General features: G+C 45.4%; 3 protein-coding genes and 1 long non-coding RNA gene across 6 annotated transcripts in view; 1 reads left to right on the top strand and 3 right to left on the bottom strand.

Annotated features, from left to right (window-relative positions):
- The window catches only part of mtif2 (mitochondrial translational initiation factor 2), an 8,171-nt gene extending 4,982 nt beyond the window's left edge, over nucleotides 1–3,189 (top strand). Inside the window, exons 6-13 of one of the 2 annotated variants that reach the window (XM_051382674.1) lie at nucleotides 59–198; nucleotides 294–418; nucleotides 1,185–1,389; nucleotides 1,582–1,834; nucleotides 1,906–2,046; nucleotides 2,282–2,446; nucleotides 2,559–2,699; nucleotides 2,779–3,189. In XM_051382674.1, coding sequence (XP_051238634.1) covers nucleotides 59–198; nucleotides 294–418; nucleotides 1,185–1,389; nucleotides 1,582–1,834; nucleotides 1,906–2,046; nucleotides 2,282–2,446; nucleotides 2,559–2,699; nucleotides 2,779–2,948 — 1,340 coding nt within the window. In that variant the 3' untranslated portion in view covers nucleotides 2,949–3,189. Of the gene's footprint in view, nucleotides 1–58; nucleotides 199–293; nucleotides 419–1,184; nucleotides 1,390–1,563; nucleotides 1,835–1,905; nucleotides 2,047–2,281; nucleotides 2,447–2,558; nucleotides 2,700–2,778 lie in introns of both variants that reach the window. The other variant, XM_051382673.1, reaches the window with a different exon arrangement.
- On the bottom strand, nucleotides 653–1,060 carry LOC127353497 (uncharacterized). The gene is made up of 3 exons (XR_007881307.1): nucleotides 977–1,060; nucleotides 848–933; nucleotides 653–718 (listed from the first exon to the last, which is right to left on the bottom strand). It is a non-coding gene; the product is annotated as an uncharacterized LOC127353497 (long non-coding RNA).
- Nucleotides 3,190–3,571: 382 nt separating the features above from the next.
- eif4a3 (eukaryotic translation initiation factor 4A3) lies at nucleotides 3,572–12,451 on the bottom strand. Its single transcript, XM_051382712.1, has 12 exons — nucleotides 12,152–12,451; nucleotides 11,165–11,237; nucleotides 11,013–11,079; nucleotides 9,136–9,198; nucleotides 8,930–9,062; nucleotides 8,771–8,851; nucleotides 6,603–6,744; nucleotides 6,274–6,412; nucleotides 5,557–5,672; nucleotides 5,309–5,416; nucleotides 4,569–4,696; nucleotides 3,572–3,728 (listed from the first exon to the last, which is right to left on the bottom strand). The coding sequence occupies exons 1-12, from the start codon at nucleotides 12,303–12,305 to the stop codon at nucleotides 3,712–3,714; spliced, it is 1,221 nt and encodes a 406-aa protein (XP_051238672.1). The 5' UTR covers nucleotides 12,306–12,451; the 3' UTR covers nucleotides 3,572–3,711.
- Nucleotides 12,452–16,754: 4,303 nt separating this feature from the next.
- LOC127353440 (serum response factor) overlaps nucleotides 16,755–17,500 on the bottom strand; it is a 7,274-nt gene continuing 6,528 nt past the window's right edge. For both annotated transcript variants that reach the window (XM_051382689.1, XM_051382687.1), the window contains one exon: nucleotides 16,755–17,500. This exon is cut by the window's right edge and continues 167 nt beyond it. The gene's annotated coding sequence lies outside the window, so the exon portion shown is untranslated.

Here is a 17,500-nt window from a genome sequence, read left to right as displayed (position 1 = left end):
GCTTCTACTGACTCTTTTGTTTTTTTTTTGTTTGTTTGTTTGTTTGTTTGCGTTCCAGTGCCGATGATCGTGGCGGTCAATAAGTGCGATAAGCATCAGGCCGACCCTCAGAGGGTCAAACAGGAGCTGCTGGCTCATGATGTGGTCTGCGAGGAGTTCGGAGGAGATGTTCAGGCGATCCACATCTCTGCTCTCAAGGTGAACTGTCACTAAAGTTTAAAGTCAGCTGACTGCGGCGCTGCCTGAAGGCTCAGTGTGGTTGATGGCGTTGTTGTTGTTGTTGTTGTCGTCAGGGTGACAACCTGCTGGCTCTGGCCGAGGCCACGGTGGCGTTGGCAGAGGTTCAGGAGCTGAAGGCGGACCCCAGTGGACTCGTGGAGGGACTCGTCATCGAGAGTCGCAACGACAAAGGCAAAGGGTGAGTCATCATCACGGTTCTACTCTGGTTCTATACGACCACCAGGGACGGTGCGTAACTCTGGTTCTATGGTTCTATACGACCTCCAGAGTGGTACGTAACTCTGGTTCTATGGTTCTATAGGACCTCCAGAGACAGTACGTAACTCTGGTTCTATGGTTCTATAGGACCTCTAGAGACGGTACGTAACTCTGGTTCTATGGTTCTATACGACCTCCAGAGTGGTACGTAACTCTGGTTCTATGGTTCTATACGACCTCCAGAGTGGTACGTAACTCTGGTTCTATGGTTCTATACGACCTCCAGAGTGGTACGTAACTCTGGTTCTATGGTTCTGTACGACCTCCAGAGTGGTACGTAACTCTGGTTCTATGGTTCTGTACGACCTCCAGAGTGGTACGTAACTCTGGTTCTATGGTTCTGTACGACCTCCAGAGTGGTACGTAACTCTGGTTCTATGGTTCTATACGACCTCCAGAGTGGTACGTAACTCTGGTTCTATGGTTCTATACGACCTCCAGAGTGGTACGTAACTCTGATTCTATGGTTCTATACGACCTCCAGAGTGGTACGTAACTCTGGTTCTATGGTTCTATACGACCTCCAGAGTGGTACGTAACTCTGGTTCTATGGTTCTATACGACCTCCAGAGTGGTACGTAACTCTGGTTCTATGGTTCTATACGACCTCCAGAGTGGTACGTAACTCTGGTTCTATACGACCTCCAGAGTGGTACGTAACTCTGGTTCTATGTTCTGTCCCTCAGTCCAGTAACCACGGTGATCGTCCAGCGGGGGACGCTGAAGCGAGGCAGCTTGCTGGTGGTGGGGAACACTTGGGCTAAAGTGCGTTTGCTGTTTGATGAGAATGGGCAGGCGCTGAAGGAGGCGGGGCCGGGCAGGGCGGTGGAGGTGGTCGGTTGGAAGGAGCAGCCGTCAGCTGGAGAGGTTCTACTGGAGGTGGAGTCAGAGGTCAGAACCAACACTGTGTATTAGATAGATACTTTATTTATCCCGAGGGAAATTCAAGTATCCAGTAGCATACAAAATACAAAACATACATTAAACTGAAATTAAAAACCCTAACCTTAAGAATAGAATTAAAAACAAAACAAAAAAAATTGTAGTATTTCTATTGAACAGTAGTATCTGGTTGTGGAGCAGCAACAGGCGAAGGAGGTGGTGAGCTGGAGGATCTATGAGGAGGAGCAGCAGCGGCTGCAGGAAGAGCAGAGCGCCATCGAGCTCAAACAGAAGGAACACCTGCAGGAGTACAGGAAGGAGAGGGAGGAGCTAGGTCACCTGAGCTGGAGGAAGAGGAGGGCAGCTGTGTACCAAGCTAACAAGTACAAGTTCTCCATGAGGCCGAGCGAGAGGACGCAGAGAGACAATCTGATTCTGCCACTCATCATCAAAGGTACGCAGCTAACAATGCTAACGATGCTAACTGACCCCCTCAGGTGTAACTGACTGACCTTTGACCTGCAGGTGACGTGAACGGCTCACTGGAGGCCATCCTGAACATCCTGGACAGTTACGACGCTCAGCAGCAGTGTGACCTCGAGGTGGTTCACGTCAGCATCGGAGACATTTCAGAGAAAGACGTCAACATGGCGGAAACATTCTCAGGTAACGACCACGAGAGACTCGCGCCGGGCGCCAGTAACCAGGCTTCATTCAGCTCCGCCTCCATTTATGGATCATTACAAGTCACCAACTCGTTTCCTGTCGAACTTTTATCGACTTCAGTCCAGGAAGTAACGCCGATAACTGCACGACTTTTATTATTTAATTCAATAACTGAATCAATAAAAACATTTTGTTTACTCTGGAACAGCCTGAACTCTTCTTCCTCCTCCTCCAGGTTCCATTTACGGGTTCAACGTCGGGGCCAGTAAGTCCGTCCAGCAGCTGGCGGCGAAGCGCTGCGTCCCGCTCCGACTTCATAACATCATCTACAAACTGGTCGACGAGCTGAAGGAGGAGCTCAGCGCCAAACTGCCGCTGCTCGTCTCGGAGAACATCATTGGTGAGGAAGCGTTTGATGGAACCGGTTTTTCATTTTGTGGCTGAACTGACTCTGTAAACCACGTTGTGAGCTGGTTCCTGACAGGAAGTGCACTCTCTCTCTGGTCGCCCAGGTGAAGCTACGGTTCTCGCCATATTTGAGGTCTCGGTGGGGAAGAAGAAAGTTCCCGTCGCCGGCTGTCGGGTTCAGAAAGGTCAGCTGGACCGCCAGCGGAAGTTCAGAGTGATCCGAGGCCAGGACACCGTCTGGGAGGGTGAGTGTAGACCTGGACCCCGTCAGCAGTCTGTTAGCCCTCACAGGCGAACTGAGCTAACCCGTGGCGTTCCCCGCAGGTTCTCTGGCGGCGTTAAAGCATCACAAAGACGAAGTGCAGACGGTGAAGGTGGGGATGGACTGCGGCCTGTCGGCTGATGGCGGCCTCGACTTCATGCCCGGTGACGTCGTCGTCTGCTTTGAGAAGGTGAACGTGCCGCAGGTCACTTCGTGGGACCCCGGCTTCTGATGACTTCACCTCCCAGCATCCTCTGCTGCAAACAGGAAGTTGGACAAACTGCTGACGTACAGACTTCCTTACTTACTCAGTTTGCGTCTGAGTGACATCACTTCCTCCCAACAGGCTGAACCCAGAGTTTAAACTCAGTTCTGGATTTAGAGACTTCATCAGTCCAGTGAATTCTCCACCTGACGCTCTTTCAAGAGATAACTGTTTGTTTTTTGATGCCATTAAAATAAAACTCATTAAAGCGTCTCTGTTAGTGTTTCCAACAATCACCAACTCTGGTTTGGTGGAAATAAATCCTTAATTCACCGACGTAGATGATAAAAACAGCAGTTTCAGTCGGAGCAGACCGGCTATGGAAACAAACCACAGAGAGGCTGCGATACAACACAGGCAGAGGGAGAGAGACAGGCAGAGGGAGAGAGACAGGCAGAGGGAGAGAGACAGGCAGAGGGAGAGAGACAGGCAGAGGGAGAGAGACAGGTAGAGGGAGAGAGACACCATGTGACTCTGAGCTGTTTTCACTGACTATAAATGTGTGAATGTATTTGTTCTGTAATTAGACCTGATATAAAGTCTAATGAGGCTGAATGAATGAATGAATGATGTCAGGGTGAAGGAAGCAGTTGGAACCAAAACAACTTTATTTACAAAAACAAACGGAGTCTTGCACTCGTTTCACTCTAAAACTTAAAAAACAAAAAAGGCAGGAAATAACAGGAAGTAAAAGGGGGCAGGGCTCCGCTGTGACATCATCCAGGTTACATCAGATCAGATCGGCCACTGCGGAGACAAAACACATTTATATATTTATTATATATTTAAATATTTATATCATTAACAACATCACTGAGCTAATGGAGACATTTACAGTCTTTAATATTATATAATAAATAATATAATAATTCAATTCAGTTTTATTTGTATAGCACCAATTCATGACAGAAGTTATCTCAGGACACTTTTCAAATAGAGCAGGTCTAGACCGAACTCTTTATAACATTAATTACAGAGACCCAACAGTACCACCATGAGCAAGACCTTGGAGACAAGGGCAAGGAAACACTGCCTGTTAAAAGGCAGAAACCTAGGACAGATCCTCCGGCTCTAGGTGGGTGGTCGTCTGTCTCGACCAGTTGGGGTGAGAGTAATAAATAATATAATAAAAATATAATAATGGATATAATAATATGATATAATAATTAATAATAGAATAATGACGACTTTTTAAATCTAATTTCACCAAAATAACAGCTGTTCCATTAGTAAGACAGACAGACAGACAGACAGTATGACAGACAGACAGACAGTATGACAGACAGACAGACAGACAGTATGACAGACAGACAGACAGTATGACAGACAGTATGACAGACAGACAGACAGATAGGGATTGTTATTTAGGGTTTTTGAATTATTTTAGGGAAAATTTATTTTGAGCTAATATTTGACAGTGTGATAATCCATAATTTAGTTTATTGATCATGAGGTCGGTTGAGTAAAAAGTGATCATTGATATTTTATGCTTCATAAACAGTGAAACCAGACGATCAATAAACATATATTCCTTTATATTAACTACACTCCATTATTCAGGTGTTTACTGAAAGGTGAAGCTCGTACCGTTCATGGGCATCTCGTCGATCTGGGTGGAGTAGTACTGCTCGATGTCTCTCAGGATCCTGATGTCATCGTTCTTCACAAAGTTGATGGCCACGCCCTTACGACCATAACGACCAGACCGACCAATCCTGGAAGAGGTCAGAGGTCAACAGTCATATTATACAGACAGCAGTGATACACTGTATCTTTATTGATTATTGATCAGTATACACTGTTCTTTATGATTATTGATCAGTGTACTATACACTGTATCTTTATTGATTATTGATCAGTATACACTGTATCTTTATGGATGATATTGATCAGAATACACTGTATCTTTATTGATGATATTGATCAGTATACACTGTATCTTTATGGATGATATTGATCAGTATACACTGTATCTTTATGGATGATATTGATCCTGTATTGACAGTCAGACTGTGGACATATGACGGCCTTTAGCTCGTGTTTCTAGAGTTACGTGTTGTTACGAACACGTTAGGAATTGTTAAAATGTGATATTTCTTAAAGGGAGTTTGGTGCAGGGAGCTTTTAGTTGGATTCAAACTGCTGATATGGATCATTGTTAACGTTTAGTCTCCACTACAGAGACACTAGCTAACTGCTGAAGGCTGATCAGGTTGATTAATGCTTTAATAATGGGAGTATTGATTGGTGATCAGGCTGATCAGGATCAATATGAGCTGTAAATGGCTCTCTGTTGTTGGGCCTACTTTGTGTGGAGGGATACGTACCTGTGGATGTAGAGCTCTCTGTTGTTGGGCAGGTCATAGTTGATGATCAGAGAAACTTGAGGGACGTCTAACCCTCGAGCCCAAACGTCGGTAGAGATCAATACTCGACTGAAACACACACACACACACACACACACACACACAGTTAGTTCGCGTCACAACTACAATGAACACATTTCTGGTTCTGGTTCTGGCTCTGGCTCTGGTTCTGGTTCTGGCTCTGGCTCTGGCTCTGGTTCTGGGTTTACCTGGCTCCTGATCTGAACTCCTTCATGATGGACTCTCTCTCTTTCTGAGGCATGTCTCCGTGCATCGAAGACACTGTGAAGTTAGCCTCCCTCATCTTCTCCGTCAGCCAGTCCACCTGAAACACACACACACACACACACACACACACACACACACACACACACACACACACACACACACAGTCAGTCTCCCACAATGCTTTGCTGCTTTCTACCAAGGTAACAATAAAGGTAGCTAGCTCCTCCAGACAGGAAGTCCTGGTTCAGGTGTTGTTCCTGATAATCAATAAAAGTATTTGATGACTCATCTTGCACTCGGGGGCGTTTACTAACGCTGCGTCCAATCAAACGCTTCCTCTCTTCCGACGCCGCCGGAGCGACTCTGAGGGTCGTTAATCTATGACCTCACTGTAGAGCTACATTAGCTAGTTAGCATTAACTGTAGAGCTACATTAGCCAGTTAGCATTAACTGTAGAGCTACATTAGCTAGTTAGCATTAACTGTAGAGCTACATTAGCCAGTTAGCATTAACTGTAGAGCTACATTAGCTAGTTAGCATTAACTGTAGAGCTACATTAGCTAGTTAGCATTAACTGTAGAGCTACATTAGAAATGGACAGATTGATCAGTAGCTAACCGCTAACTGCTGTTAGCCGTGCAGCTAAGCTAAGGCTACTGTGATCTATAATCTATAATGGACCGGTTCTGATTCTGACCTTCCTCTTGGTGTTGCAGAAGATGACGGCCTGCGTGATGGTCAGAGTGTCGTACAGATCACACAGAGTGTCGAACTTCCACTCCTCCCTCTCCACTGCCACAAAGAACTGTTTGATCCCCTCCAGGGTCAGCTCATCACTGCGGGGGGGAGGGGGGAAGAGGGAGGGAGGGGGGGAGAGAGGGGAGGGGGGGGGGGGGGGGGGGGGGGGGGGGGGGGGGAGGGAGAGAGAGAGAGAGAGAGAGAGAGAGAGAGAGAGAGAGAGAGAGATCAGTCTGGATCCTGGTCTGCTTTCTCTCTGGACCTCCTCCCGTCTGGTTCTGGACTCACCGTTTCACCAGGATGCGGATCGGGTCGGTCATGAACTTGTTGGTCATCTCCAGGATCTCGTGAGGCAGCGTGGCGCTGATCAGGACCACCTGTGTGGCCGGGGGCAGGTACCGGTACACGTCGTAGATCTGCTCCTTAAAACCTGAACACAGTGAGGACAGGAAATCACTGACCACATGTCTGTACTACCCTTCTATATTCTGTCAGTGGCGTTAATGGACACAGACAGACTGCTGCTGCTGTGGTTGTGGTTGTGGTGGTGGTTGTTGTGGTTGTTGTGGTTGTTGTGGTTGTTGTGGTGGTGGTGGTTGTTGTGGTGATTGGGTGATTGGGTGGTTGTGATTGTGGTGGTTGTGGTGATTGTGTGTTGTTGTGGTGGTTGTGGTGGTTGTGGTTGTGGTGGTTGTGGTGGTGGTTGTGGTGGTGGTTGTGGTGGTTGTGTGGTTTGTGGTGGTGGTTGTGGTGGTTGTTATGGTTGTTGTGGTGATTGTGGTGGTTGTTGTGGTGATTGTGGTGGTTGTGGTTGTTGTGGTGGTTGTGGTTGTTGTGGTGGTTGTGGTGGTTGTGGTGGTTGTTGTGGTGGTTGTGGTGGTGGTGGTTGTGGTGGTTGTGGTGTGTGGTGGTTGTGGTTGTTGTGGTGATTGTGGTGATTGTGGTGGTTGTTGTGGTTGTGGTGGTTGTGGTTGTTGTGGTTGTTGTGGTTGTTGTGGTGATTGTGGTGGTTGTGGTGGTTGTGGTTGTTGTGGTGGTTGTGGTGGTTGTGGTGGTTGTGGTTGTTGTGGTGATTGTGGTGGTTGTGGTGATTGTGGTGGTTGTGGTGGTTGTGGTTGTTGTGGTTGTTGTGGTGATTGTGGTGGTTGTGGTTGTTGTGGTTGTTGTGGTGGTTGTGGTGATTGTGGTGATTGTGGTGGTTGTGGTGGTTGTGGTGGTTGTGGTGGTTGTTGTGATTGTGGTGGTTGTGGTGATTGTGGTGGTTGTGGTTGTTGTTGTGGTGATTGTGGTGGTTGTTGTGGTGATTGTGGTGGTTGTGGTGGTTGTGGTGGTTGTGGTGGTTGTTGTGTGTGGTGGTTGTGGTGGTGGTTGTGGTGGTGGTGGTTGTGGTTGTTGTGGTTGTTGTGGTTGTTGTGGTGGTTGTGGTGGTTGTTGTGGTGATTGTGGTGATTGTGGTGATTGTGGTGGTTGTGATTGTGGTGGTTGTGGTGGTTGTGGTTGTTGTGGTTGTGGTGGTTGTGGTTGTTGTGGTTGTGGTGGTTGTGGTGGTTGTTGTGGTGGTGGTTGTTATGGTTGGTGGTGGTGGTTGTGGTGGTGGTTGTGGTGGTGGTTGTTATGGTTGTTGTGGTGATTGTGGTGGTTGTTGTGGTGGTGGTTGTTGTGGTGGTTGTGGTTGTTGTGGTGGTTGTGGTTGTTGTGGTGATTGTGGTGGTTGTGGTGGTTGTTGTGGTGATTGTGGTGGTTGTGGTGGTTGTGGTGGTTGTGGTGATTGTGGTGGTTGTGGTTGTTGTGGTGATTGTGGTGATTGTGGTGGTTGTTGTGGTTGTGGTGGTTGTGGTTGTTGTGGTTGTTGTGGTGATTGTGGTGGTTGTGGTGGTTGTGGTTGTTGTGGTGGTTGTGGTGGTTGTGGTGGTTGTGGTTGTTGTGGTGATTGTGGTGGTTGTGGTGATTGTGGTGTGTGGTGGTTGTGGTTGTTGTGGTGATTGTGGTGGTTGTGGTTGTTGTGGTTGTTGTGGTGGTTGTGGTGATTGTGGTGATTGTGGTGGTTGTGGTAGTTGTGGTGGTTGTTGTGATTGTGATGGTTGTGGTGATTGTGGTTGTGGTGGTTGTTGTTGTGGTGTTGTGATTGTTGTGTGATTGTGGTGGTTGTGGTGGTTGTGGTTGTGGTGGTTGTTGTTGTGGTTGTGATTGTTGTTGTGGTGGTTGTGGTGATTGTGGTGGTTGTGATTGTTGTTGTGGTGGTTGTGGTGATTGTGGTGGTTGTGGTGATTGTGGTTGTTGTGGTGGTTGTGGTTGTTGTGGTTGTTGTGGTGATTGTGGTGTGGTTGTTGTGGTGTTGTTGTGGTGATTGTGGTGATTGTTGTTGTTGTTGTTGTTAGCTAATAATTATTGAGCATCCTGAGCTAAAATACTGTCGCTGGACAGTGACATCACAGCTCGCACATGCTCAGTCTGACCTTTGTTTAGCATCTCGTCAGCCTCGTCCAGAACCAGCATCTTGATGGCCCGGGTCCTCAGACTCCTGCGCCGGATCATATCTGCAAACACAACCACAGCTTAGCCTCCTATTGGCTGCCTGATGACATCAGCAGTGACATCAGCGCTGACAAACTCACCAAACACGCGCCCGGGCGTCCCCGCCACCACGTGCTGCCCGTAGTCCAGCTTCCTGATGTCCTCTCCCACGTTGGTCCCCCCGATGCAGGCGTGACACTGGACGTTCATGTAGTCTCCCAGAGCCAGCAGCACCTGAGCACAGAGAGCCAATCAGAACGCAGCTCGCAGAGGATAGGCTGGGAGTCACAGCGTGGGCAGGGCTTACCTTCTGAATCTGTCCGGCGAGCTCTCTGGTCGGAGCGAGGATCAGAGCCTGGGTCTCCCTCACCTGCAGACAGGAAACACACGGTAAATGGACCTGAACCTGATGGGTGTGAACTCATTCACACACCGATACACAGCATCGGCAGCAAGGATACTTCGACACATGGCAGGAGGAGCCGGGGATCGAACCAACATCCTTCGGATTAGTGGGCGACCCGCTCTGCCTCTGAACCACAGCCGCACGCACAACCTAACCCTAACCCCCACATCACAGCAGCATCAGGGTTCCCGCTCTAACCATCATCTAACCGCCACCTGACAATGTCAGCAGCCTCACTGAATTATTATTATTATTGTTAATATTGTTGTTGTTGTTGTTGTGGTGAAGAACTGTAAACTAAGGATGGGCGTATCGATCCTGTGGTATCGATAGATATATATATATATATATATACACACTCACCGTTGGCATCGATTTCCTTAAACAAACATCAATATCAACTAACCAATCAATGGGTGCATGCCCACTTCCAGCTGTTTGGATAGCTCTTCCATTACTATGTGCCGAGTCACGTGACATGGAAACTATACGAGCGTCCAACGTGTGACACAGCCGTCAGCCAGCAGGAATACGGGAGAGCAGCGTCGGCTGGTGGTGTTTTTACCAGTCAATAAAGTTACAGTGCAGTGTGTGATAAACAAGTTGCACACAGCAGCAACACCAGAACTTTATTCAAACATCTGTAGAGCCACAGTGAGCTGCAGAGGACGTCTCCTGCACCATCTCTTGTTTCTGCTCTCTGTTACTACAGCTACAGTGTAACAGGTTTACTTTAACATACGGGTTTACTTTAACATACGGGTTTACTTTAACGTACATACGGGTTTACTTTAACGTACATACGGGTTTACTTTAACATACATACGGGTTTACTTTAACATACGGGTTTACTTTAACGTACATACGGGTTTACTTTAACATACAGGTTTACTTTAACATACGGGTTTACTTTAACATACGGGTTTACTTTAACATACGGGTTTACTTTAACATACGGGTTTACTTTAACGTACATACGGGTTTACTTTAACGTACATACGGGTTTACTTTAACGTACATACGGGTTTACTTTAACATACGGGTTTACTTTAACATACGGGTTTACTTTAACATACGGGTTTACTTTAACGTACATACGGGTTTACTTTAACATACAGGTTTACTTTAACATACGGGTTTACTTTAACATACGGGTTTACTTTAACATACGGGTTTACTTTAACATACGGGTTTACTTTAACATACATACGGGTTTACTTTAACATACGGGTTTACTTTAACGTACATACGGGTTTACTTTAACATACGGGTTTACTTTAACGTACATACGGGTTTACTTTAACGTACATACGGGTTTACTTTAACGTACATACGGGTTTACTTTAACATACGGGTTTACAAACCAGAACACTGTTATGGTGTTTCTTTAGTTAGCAACCACATTACATCTGACTGATTGTTACACACCTGGGATTTCAATTGTTGGGTCAATATGCCAATTTCTGAATAATTGTTGCATTCATAGTCAAAGTGAGTAAATAATATACCAAGATTTCTTTTTTAGAAATTAGTGAGGAAAGTGCAAATGTGCATGTTTTTGTTCATATTTAATTGATTTCCTTCAAAATGTATTTTACTTTGTTTTGTTATGTATTGCACATAATACATTTGGGATAGATAGACAGTGTTTGTCATGTGATTTGCCTAAGTGTACTAAAATGTCGACTGATCGGTACCGGTATCGGTATCGAATCCTAACAGCGTGGTACCGCCCGTCCCCACTGTAAACACCCGCTCACAGTCCGATGGTCACTGACCTGGATGTCCAGACACTGCAGCACCGACACACAGAAGGTCGCCGTCTTTCCCGTTCCAGACTGAGACCTGCAGAGAGCGAGAGCAGTGGTTAAGAGAACATTGTGGTTCTGAACGATGCGGATCAATCCTCAGTACTGGGACTGGTTCTTACTGGGCGATGACGTCTCTGCCTTTGATGATCTGTTTGATGGCTCTCTGCTGGATGGCCGACGGCTTCTCAAACCCTGAAACACAACGGGGACTGTTACTGGACCGGCTCCAGGCCCTGTTCTAGGACCGGTTAATCATTAACCGGTCCATTTACCGTTAATGGACCGGTTAAATCAGAGTCGGGTCCACTGTAAAGTCACTATTGGGACTCGACTCTAGAGATTCTGCTCGGTGGGAAAACCTGACAAACATCTCCATTTGTTTACATTAACGGTCTTTAAGTTAGCGATTGACACCCGGTCTCCACCCGTCCCACCCGGTCCCACCCGGTCCAGTGAGCTGTGTGGACTGTCGGGTTGAGAGAGAGAGGACACACACACACACACTCACACACACACACACACTCACACACACACACTCACTCACACACACACACACACACTCACACTCACTCACTCACACACACACTCACACTCACACACACACTCACACACACACTCACACACACTCACACACACACACTCACACACACTCACACACACTCACACTCACACTCACACACACACACACACACACACACACTCACACACACACACACACACACACACACACACACAGCCGTTTACAGGCTGGTTGTTAAATCTGCATTTAATGTTTATCAAATAAAATTAAAGTTAATAAACTTAAAATCAATTTGTCTCGCGAGAGTTGTGACCCCCCCCCGTTCGGCGGTAAACTGCGCAGCATTCGGCTAATGGACGGTTAGCATGAGTGGCTAACGCTAATACTAACTTCAGCATTTAAAAACACAACAAACACATTTTAACACAAATATAATAGAAACAAATAGTTGGTATAGAAATATAGAGTTTATAGAATATAGAAACATATAGTTGATCCTCTTTTATTTCACCACGTCGCGGTGATTCACAGTTAGCTTTAGCATCGGGAGCTAACCCCCCGGAGGCCCCGCGGATCCCCGGCCTACCGTAAGCGTAGATGCCGCGGAGCAGGTCCTCCCGGAGCCCCATGGTGTCGAAGGTGGGGGTGACGTCCACCTCCTCGCTGGTCTCAAACTCCACCTTGGTCATGTCCTCCTCCCTCAGGAGCCTCTTCCTGCCCTGTGCTCCGGCCGCTGCCATCGTCCTCACAGCTTCTATCCGGTCAAACTCACCAAAAAACGGTTAAAAGTTCCGCGTTGCTCCGCTCGGCTAGCTGCTAACTGCTAACGGCTACACACGGGAGAGAAAGAGCGCCGCACGTGTCGCGCCGTTGACGTAGCCTGGAATGCGACGCGGCATACGACGTCACATCCAGGAAGTAGATCCACAGCATAAACACACAAAAGATAACTTGTTTTCTAAAAGTGTTTATATTTTACTATTTAATACCTGAAGTGTGCAGTATCAATTATTGACTCATTATCATTAATCAGATTCATTGATTGATGACAGTCAGTGACAGTGGGGGGGGGTCAGCCTCAGGGTCCTACAGCTGCTGGAGGGATGATCCCTCTCTCAGCAGACAGAATGACAGCTGCAGTCTGTCTTTGTCCTCGGCAGTGGCAGCGTACCATGTGGTGATGGAAGAGGTGAGGATGGACTCCATGATGGAGGTGTAGAAGTGCACCATCATCGTCTTTGGTAGGTTGAACTTCCTCAGCTGCAGCAGGAAGTTCATCCTCTGCTGTCTCAGAGAGGGAGCTGATGTTCAGCCACTTGAGGTCCTGGGTGATGATGGTACGCAGGAAGAGGAAGGACTCCACAGAGTCCACAGAGTCCACAGAGTCCACTGGGGAGTCACACAGGATGATGGGGGCGGGTCCCAACCAAAGTCCACAACCATCTCCACTGTTTTTAGAGCGTTTAGCTCCAGGTTGTTGTGGCTGTATGGAGGACTGAAAGTGCCACAATTAAATAAATAAATACACCATTAAATAATGACTTAAATGTGTCATTAATTCATTCAAATACAGATTCATGTAATGTAAAATACATATATAATTATTTCACTGTTTACATTTACATTTCATGGTCCTGTGTTGCAGTGCTTCATTCAATTCAAGTCAATTCAGTTTTATTTGTATAGCACCAATTCATAACAGAAGTTATCTCAGGACACTTTTCAAATAGAGCAGGTCTAGACCGAACTCTTTAACATTAATTACAGAGACCCAACAGTACCACCATGAGCAAGACCTTGGAGACAAGGGCAAGGGAAACACTGCCTGTTAAAAGGCAGAAACCTAGGACAGATCCTCCGGCTCTAGGTGGGTGGTGTCTTGTCTCGTTTGGTTGGGTGAGGGAGAGAGAGAGAGAGAGAGAGAGAGAGAGAGAGAGAGAGAGAGAGAGAGAGACAGACAGACAGACAGACAGACAGACAGACAGGTGCACAGCAACAACAGTATTGGCAATGGCAATCCAGCAGGACCATGGCAGGAGGCTCCACCAGGATCGATAAGAACCTGTGAGACGATGAATGCATGAATTACTTAAAACTGTCAAACTCACCCATCAAACTCAGTGGGGGGGGGCCAACGCGAATCTAGCCAGATCCATTGCTTTGGTCTGAAGTAGAGTGCCTGGAAGATCTTCATGAACTTTCTAGGGCAGAGGTGTCTAACAGGCGAGTCTGGACCCAGACACCATCCTATGCGGACCCAGACCTATAATCAATTCATTATTGAGGATTCTAAATTTTGATGGGGAGCTTCTATTTTAACCAGCACAGCTTTTTTGGTCTTTACTATATTTGTTTATTGGATCAGGAAGCTCACAGACCAATCGCATGCTAGTTAAGCCATCCCACGTGATGCTGCTCAGCCAATCAAATCTGTTTAAACAGCGCGACTGAATACAGAGATGAGAGCAATGAGAGAGGAGAGACAGACAGAAAGAGAAGTCACAGATACATGGAGAGGAAACGGAGAGATGAGTGAGCGAGAGACAACAGAAGATTTATGGTGCTCTCTAAGAAGAGAAAAGTGGATAGAAAATCGAGCTTTTAATGGACAGATTCATTCACATTCATTCTTCCCACTGGGAGCACATAACCAGTGTGTCTCATGTTCAGAGACCGCGGCGCTGATTAAAAGTGCCAGTGTGAAACGCCACTATGAGACAAAACACAAAGTTTTCATTAAACATACCCACTCAAGTCTGAACAAGGTCACAGAAAATAAGCAGGCTCCGATCCCAATATGATCAGTCAACCAGTATCCTGACCAGTGTTGGGAGTAACGGCGTTTAAGTATAACGGCGTTACTAACAGCGTTATTTTTTCAGTAACGGAGTAATCTAATTAAGTACTTTTCCCATCGTTGTAACGCCGTTACCGTTACTGAGAATGTAAAGTGGCGTGTTACTTGCGTTACTACAATGTGGTTGAATGAAGCGCAGCGGTGTCAGGCTTTCTGACAGCCACACATCAGCTGCCAGCAGAGGGCAGGGTGGTGATGATGATTGGCTGGGTGGGCGGATGCCCTGCTCACGCTGTCTCACTGCACGCTGTCTCACTGCACGCTCTCACTACTACTATAAACACAGGACAGAGACAATGGCGACGAGCCAGGGAAATTCAAAGCTAGCGATATCAAACTGGAAGTACCGACACTACTACTCGCTTACTGAAGTTAAAGGCAAGAATGTTTATGTAACGTGTGAATTTTATTTTCAATATTTATTTTGTATATATTTTTATTTCTATGCATATGGCCGGCTGCAATCTATTGAGTTCAAATAAATACCAAATGTTGTAGAATACTGTATATAGTGTTTGTATTCTTTATTCAGTGATTATAAACATCTTTAACGTTATAGAAGATGTTACAGAACGTAATTATAGACCATAAAAAATAACGTCACAGTTACTTTGCTGAGTAACTAATTACTTTTACAATGTGGTAACTGAGTTACTAACTCAGTTAATTTTTGGGAAAAGTAATTTGTAACTATAACTAATTACTTTTTTAAAGTAAGATGACCAACACTGATCCTGACCCATTCATTCACTGCCCAACGAGGGAGAGAGGTTAGAGCTCAATTCTCTCACTGAACAACAGAAAGTGTGTAGAAAGATATAAAAGGGAAAGAAAGAGAAACTGTTCAATTGTAAAGATGTGTTGATATTCATTTATAAAATTTGTTGAGACTGTGAATCAAGATATGAAACAGTTAACAAAGAAAAAGGGAAACTCAAGCTGCTGCTACACTTTATTGTTCAAAGTTAAACACTTTATTTTATTTTGTAGACTTAGCAGAGGATGTGGAAGCAGGAGCTGCTGACCCAGAGCATGTAGCGAGTAAAGCAGAGGCACATATTGAAGTTCTTGGAGTTATTTCCGCACTTTCTGACCGAGATATTGACCACAGAGTGACTGCAGATTTAGAAGAAGTAGTCCAATAGCGCCACCCAGTGTATTGGAATGTGTTCACTAGCTCTGCATCGATCCATTATCTGGAATTGATTTGTCCTGGCTTGATGCGCAGGGTAACCAATGAGGCGTTAGGTTCCGCCTACCAACTTTTGATGGGTGAGTTTGACAGTTTTAAGTAATTCATGAAGCACTGCAACACAGGACCATGAAATGTAAATGTAAATAGTGAAATAATTATATATGTATTTTACATTAAATGAATCGGTATTTGAATTAATTAATGACACATTTAATATCACATTTATGTATTTAATTCCAATTTTAATTAATTAATGACACATTTAAGTAATTATTTAATGGTGTATTTATTTATTTAATTGTGGCACTTTCAGTCTTCCATATGGCTGCACCAGGTCACCAGATGGTCAATCTCCCATCTGTAGGCGGACTCATCTCCACCGGAGAGGAGCCCAATGAGGGAGGTGTCATCTGCAAACTTCAGGAGCCTGACGGACTGGTGACTGGAGGTGCAGCCGTTGGTGTACAGGGAGAAGAGCAGAGGAGAAAGAACGAAGCCTTGGGGGGATCTGGTTCTGATGGTCTGGGAGTCAGAGACACTTTTCCCCAGCTTCACCTGCTGCTTCCTGTCAGACAGGAAGTCTGTGATCCACCTGCAGGTCACAGTGAGCTGGGAGAGTGAGCTTTCTTATTAAAAACTTCATAGAAATGAATGTTTATGAAGCCCGTTGCTAAGGGTGTGATAGAAAAGATCCTGTGAGACATTATAAAGAGGAACTTTACTATCACAGTCGTTATTTGGATATGTCACAATTGTTGATTGATCTTTTATTTACAGTGTAAACACATCAACTGGAACACTGGTTCTCAACCAGGGGTCCCTCAGGGGTCCCTCAGGGTATTTCTTTATATATTATTTTAATCTGCTATAATATTCAGTGATACTGACTGAAAAAATGAACCAATGAAGTTCTTTAACTTACAATACTGAGTTAGTTATTTTCAATGTGAACAGTTAAGGAGTTCAAATAACTTATTGATCTGAACACAAACTGTTTTAGAATATCAGGATAAGAAATCTGTCAGAAAGTCTCATTGTTCATAAAAATACAGAGAATGGATCAATATCTGTGATCAGTATTGACAATAATCAAACTGCTGAGCGCCTCCTGGTGGCTGAACATCACAATGACACATGTGCTCTCCAAGTCTTTTTATTGACTGATTATTGATCGATTTGTCTGCTGAATAGAAACATATGTACAAGAATGACCTGCAGAGGTCAGAGGTCAAAGGTCCAACCTGTTTCAGTTTGTGTTTATAAAATACAGTCAGGTTTATAAAAGGTTCGGGTCCGGAGTCCAACCAGGTCCTGCAGATCCAACAGACTGGAGTCACTGAACTCATCATTACGGCTTCAGATGGCGAGTGTCCTTAAACGCACCACCAGTACACACTGTACATACTGCTGTACAAATACATGATATATCTGTAATCCTCTCATCGATTATTGATCAGCTGATAACTACATTCATCAATATTTTCCTAAAAACTTTGTCCCAACTGATGAAGAGTTGTTACTGAAAGTATTGACAGGAAGTGATGAAACATGTTTGTCCTCAACTTCAGGAAAACAAACAACAATAAAACATTTATTGTTCTGTTTCTTTCCAATAAGAGACACTGAAGTACAGCGAGCTTCCTTTGTGTCTCAGTGTCTCAGTGGAACAGGTCTTCTTTCAGCCTCATTACAACTGAAGCCTTCTCAACTCTGATTCTCTGTTCAAGGAATGTGAAGCAGTGTGCGCTGTCCCTTTAAGGAGGCAGCGCTGGGTGCGCTGTCCCTTTAAGAGCCTCTCAGCATTTTTGGCACTTTTTGTTTTTTAAAATCATAAAATGAAACCAAGATAAACAAACAAATACATTCATAGTACAAATACTGTT

This window comes from Dicentrarchus labrax, unplaced genomic scaffold (genome assembly GCF_905237075.1).
Source record: "Dicentrarchus labrax unplaced genomic scaffold, dlabrax2021, whole genome shotgun sequence".
Taxonomy (NCBI): Eukaryota; Metazoa; Chordata; class Actinopteri; family Moronidae; genus Dicentrarchus; species Dicentrarchus labrax.
Note: the sequence above shows the minus strand (reverse complement) of the source record. Positions and strands in the feature narration are given on the sequence as shown.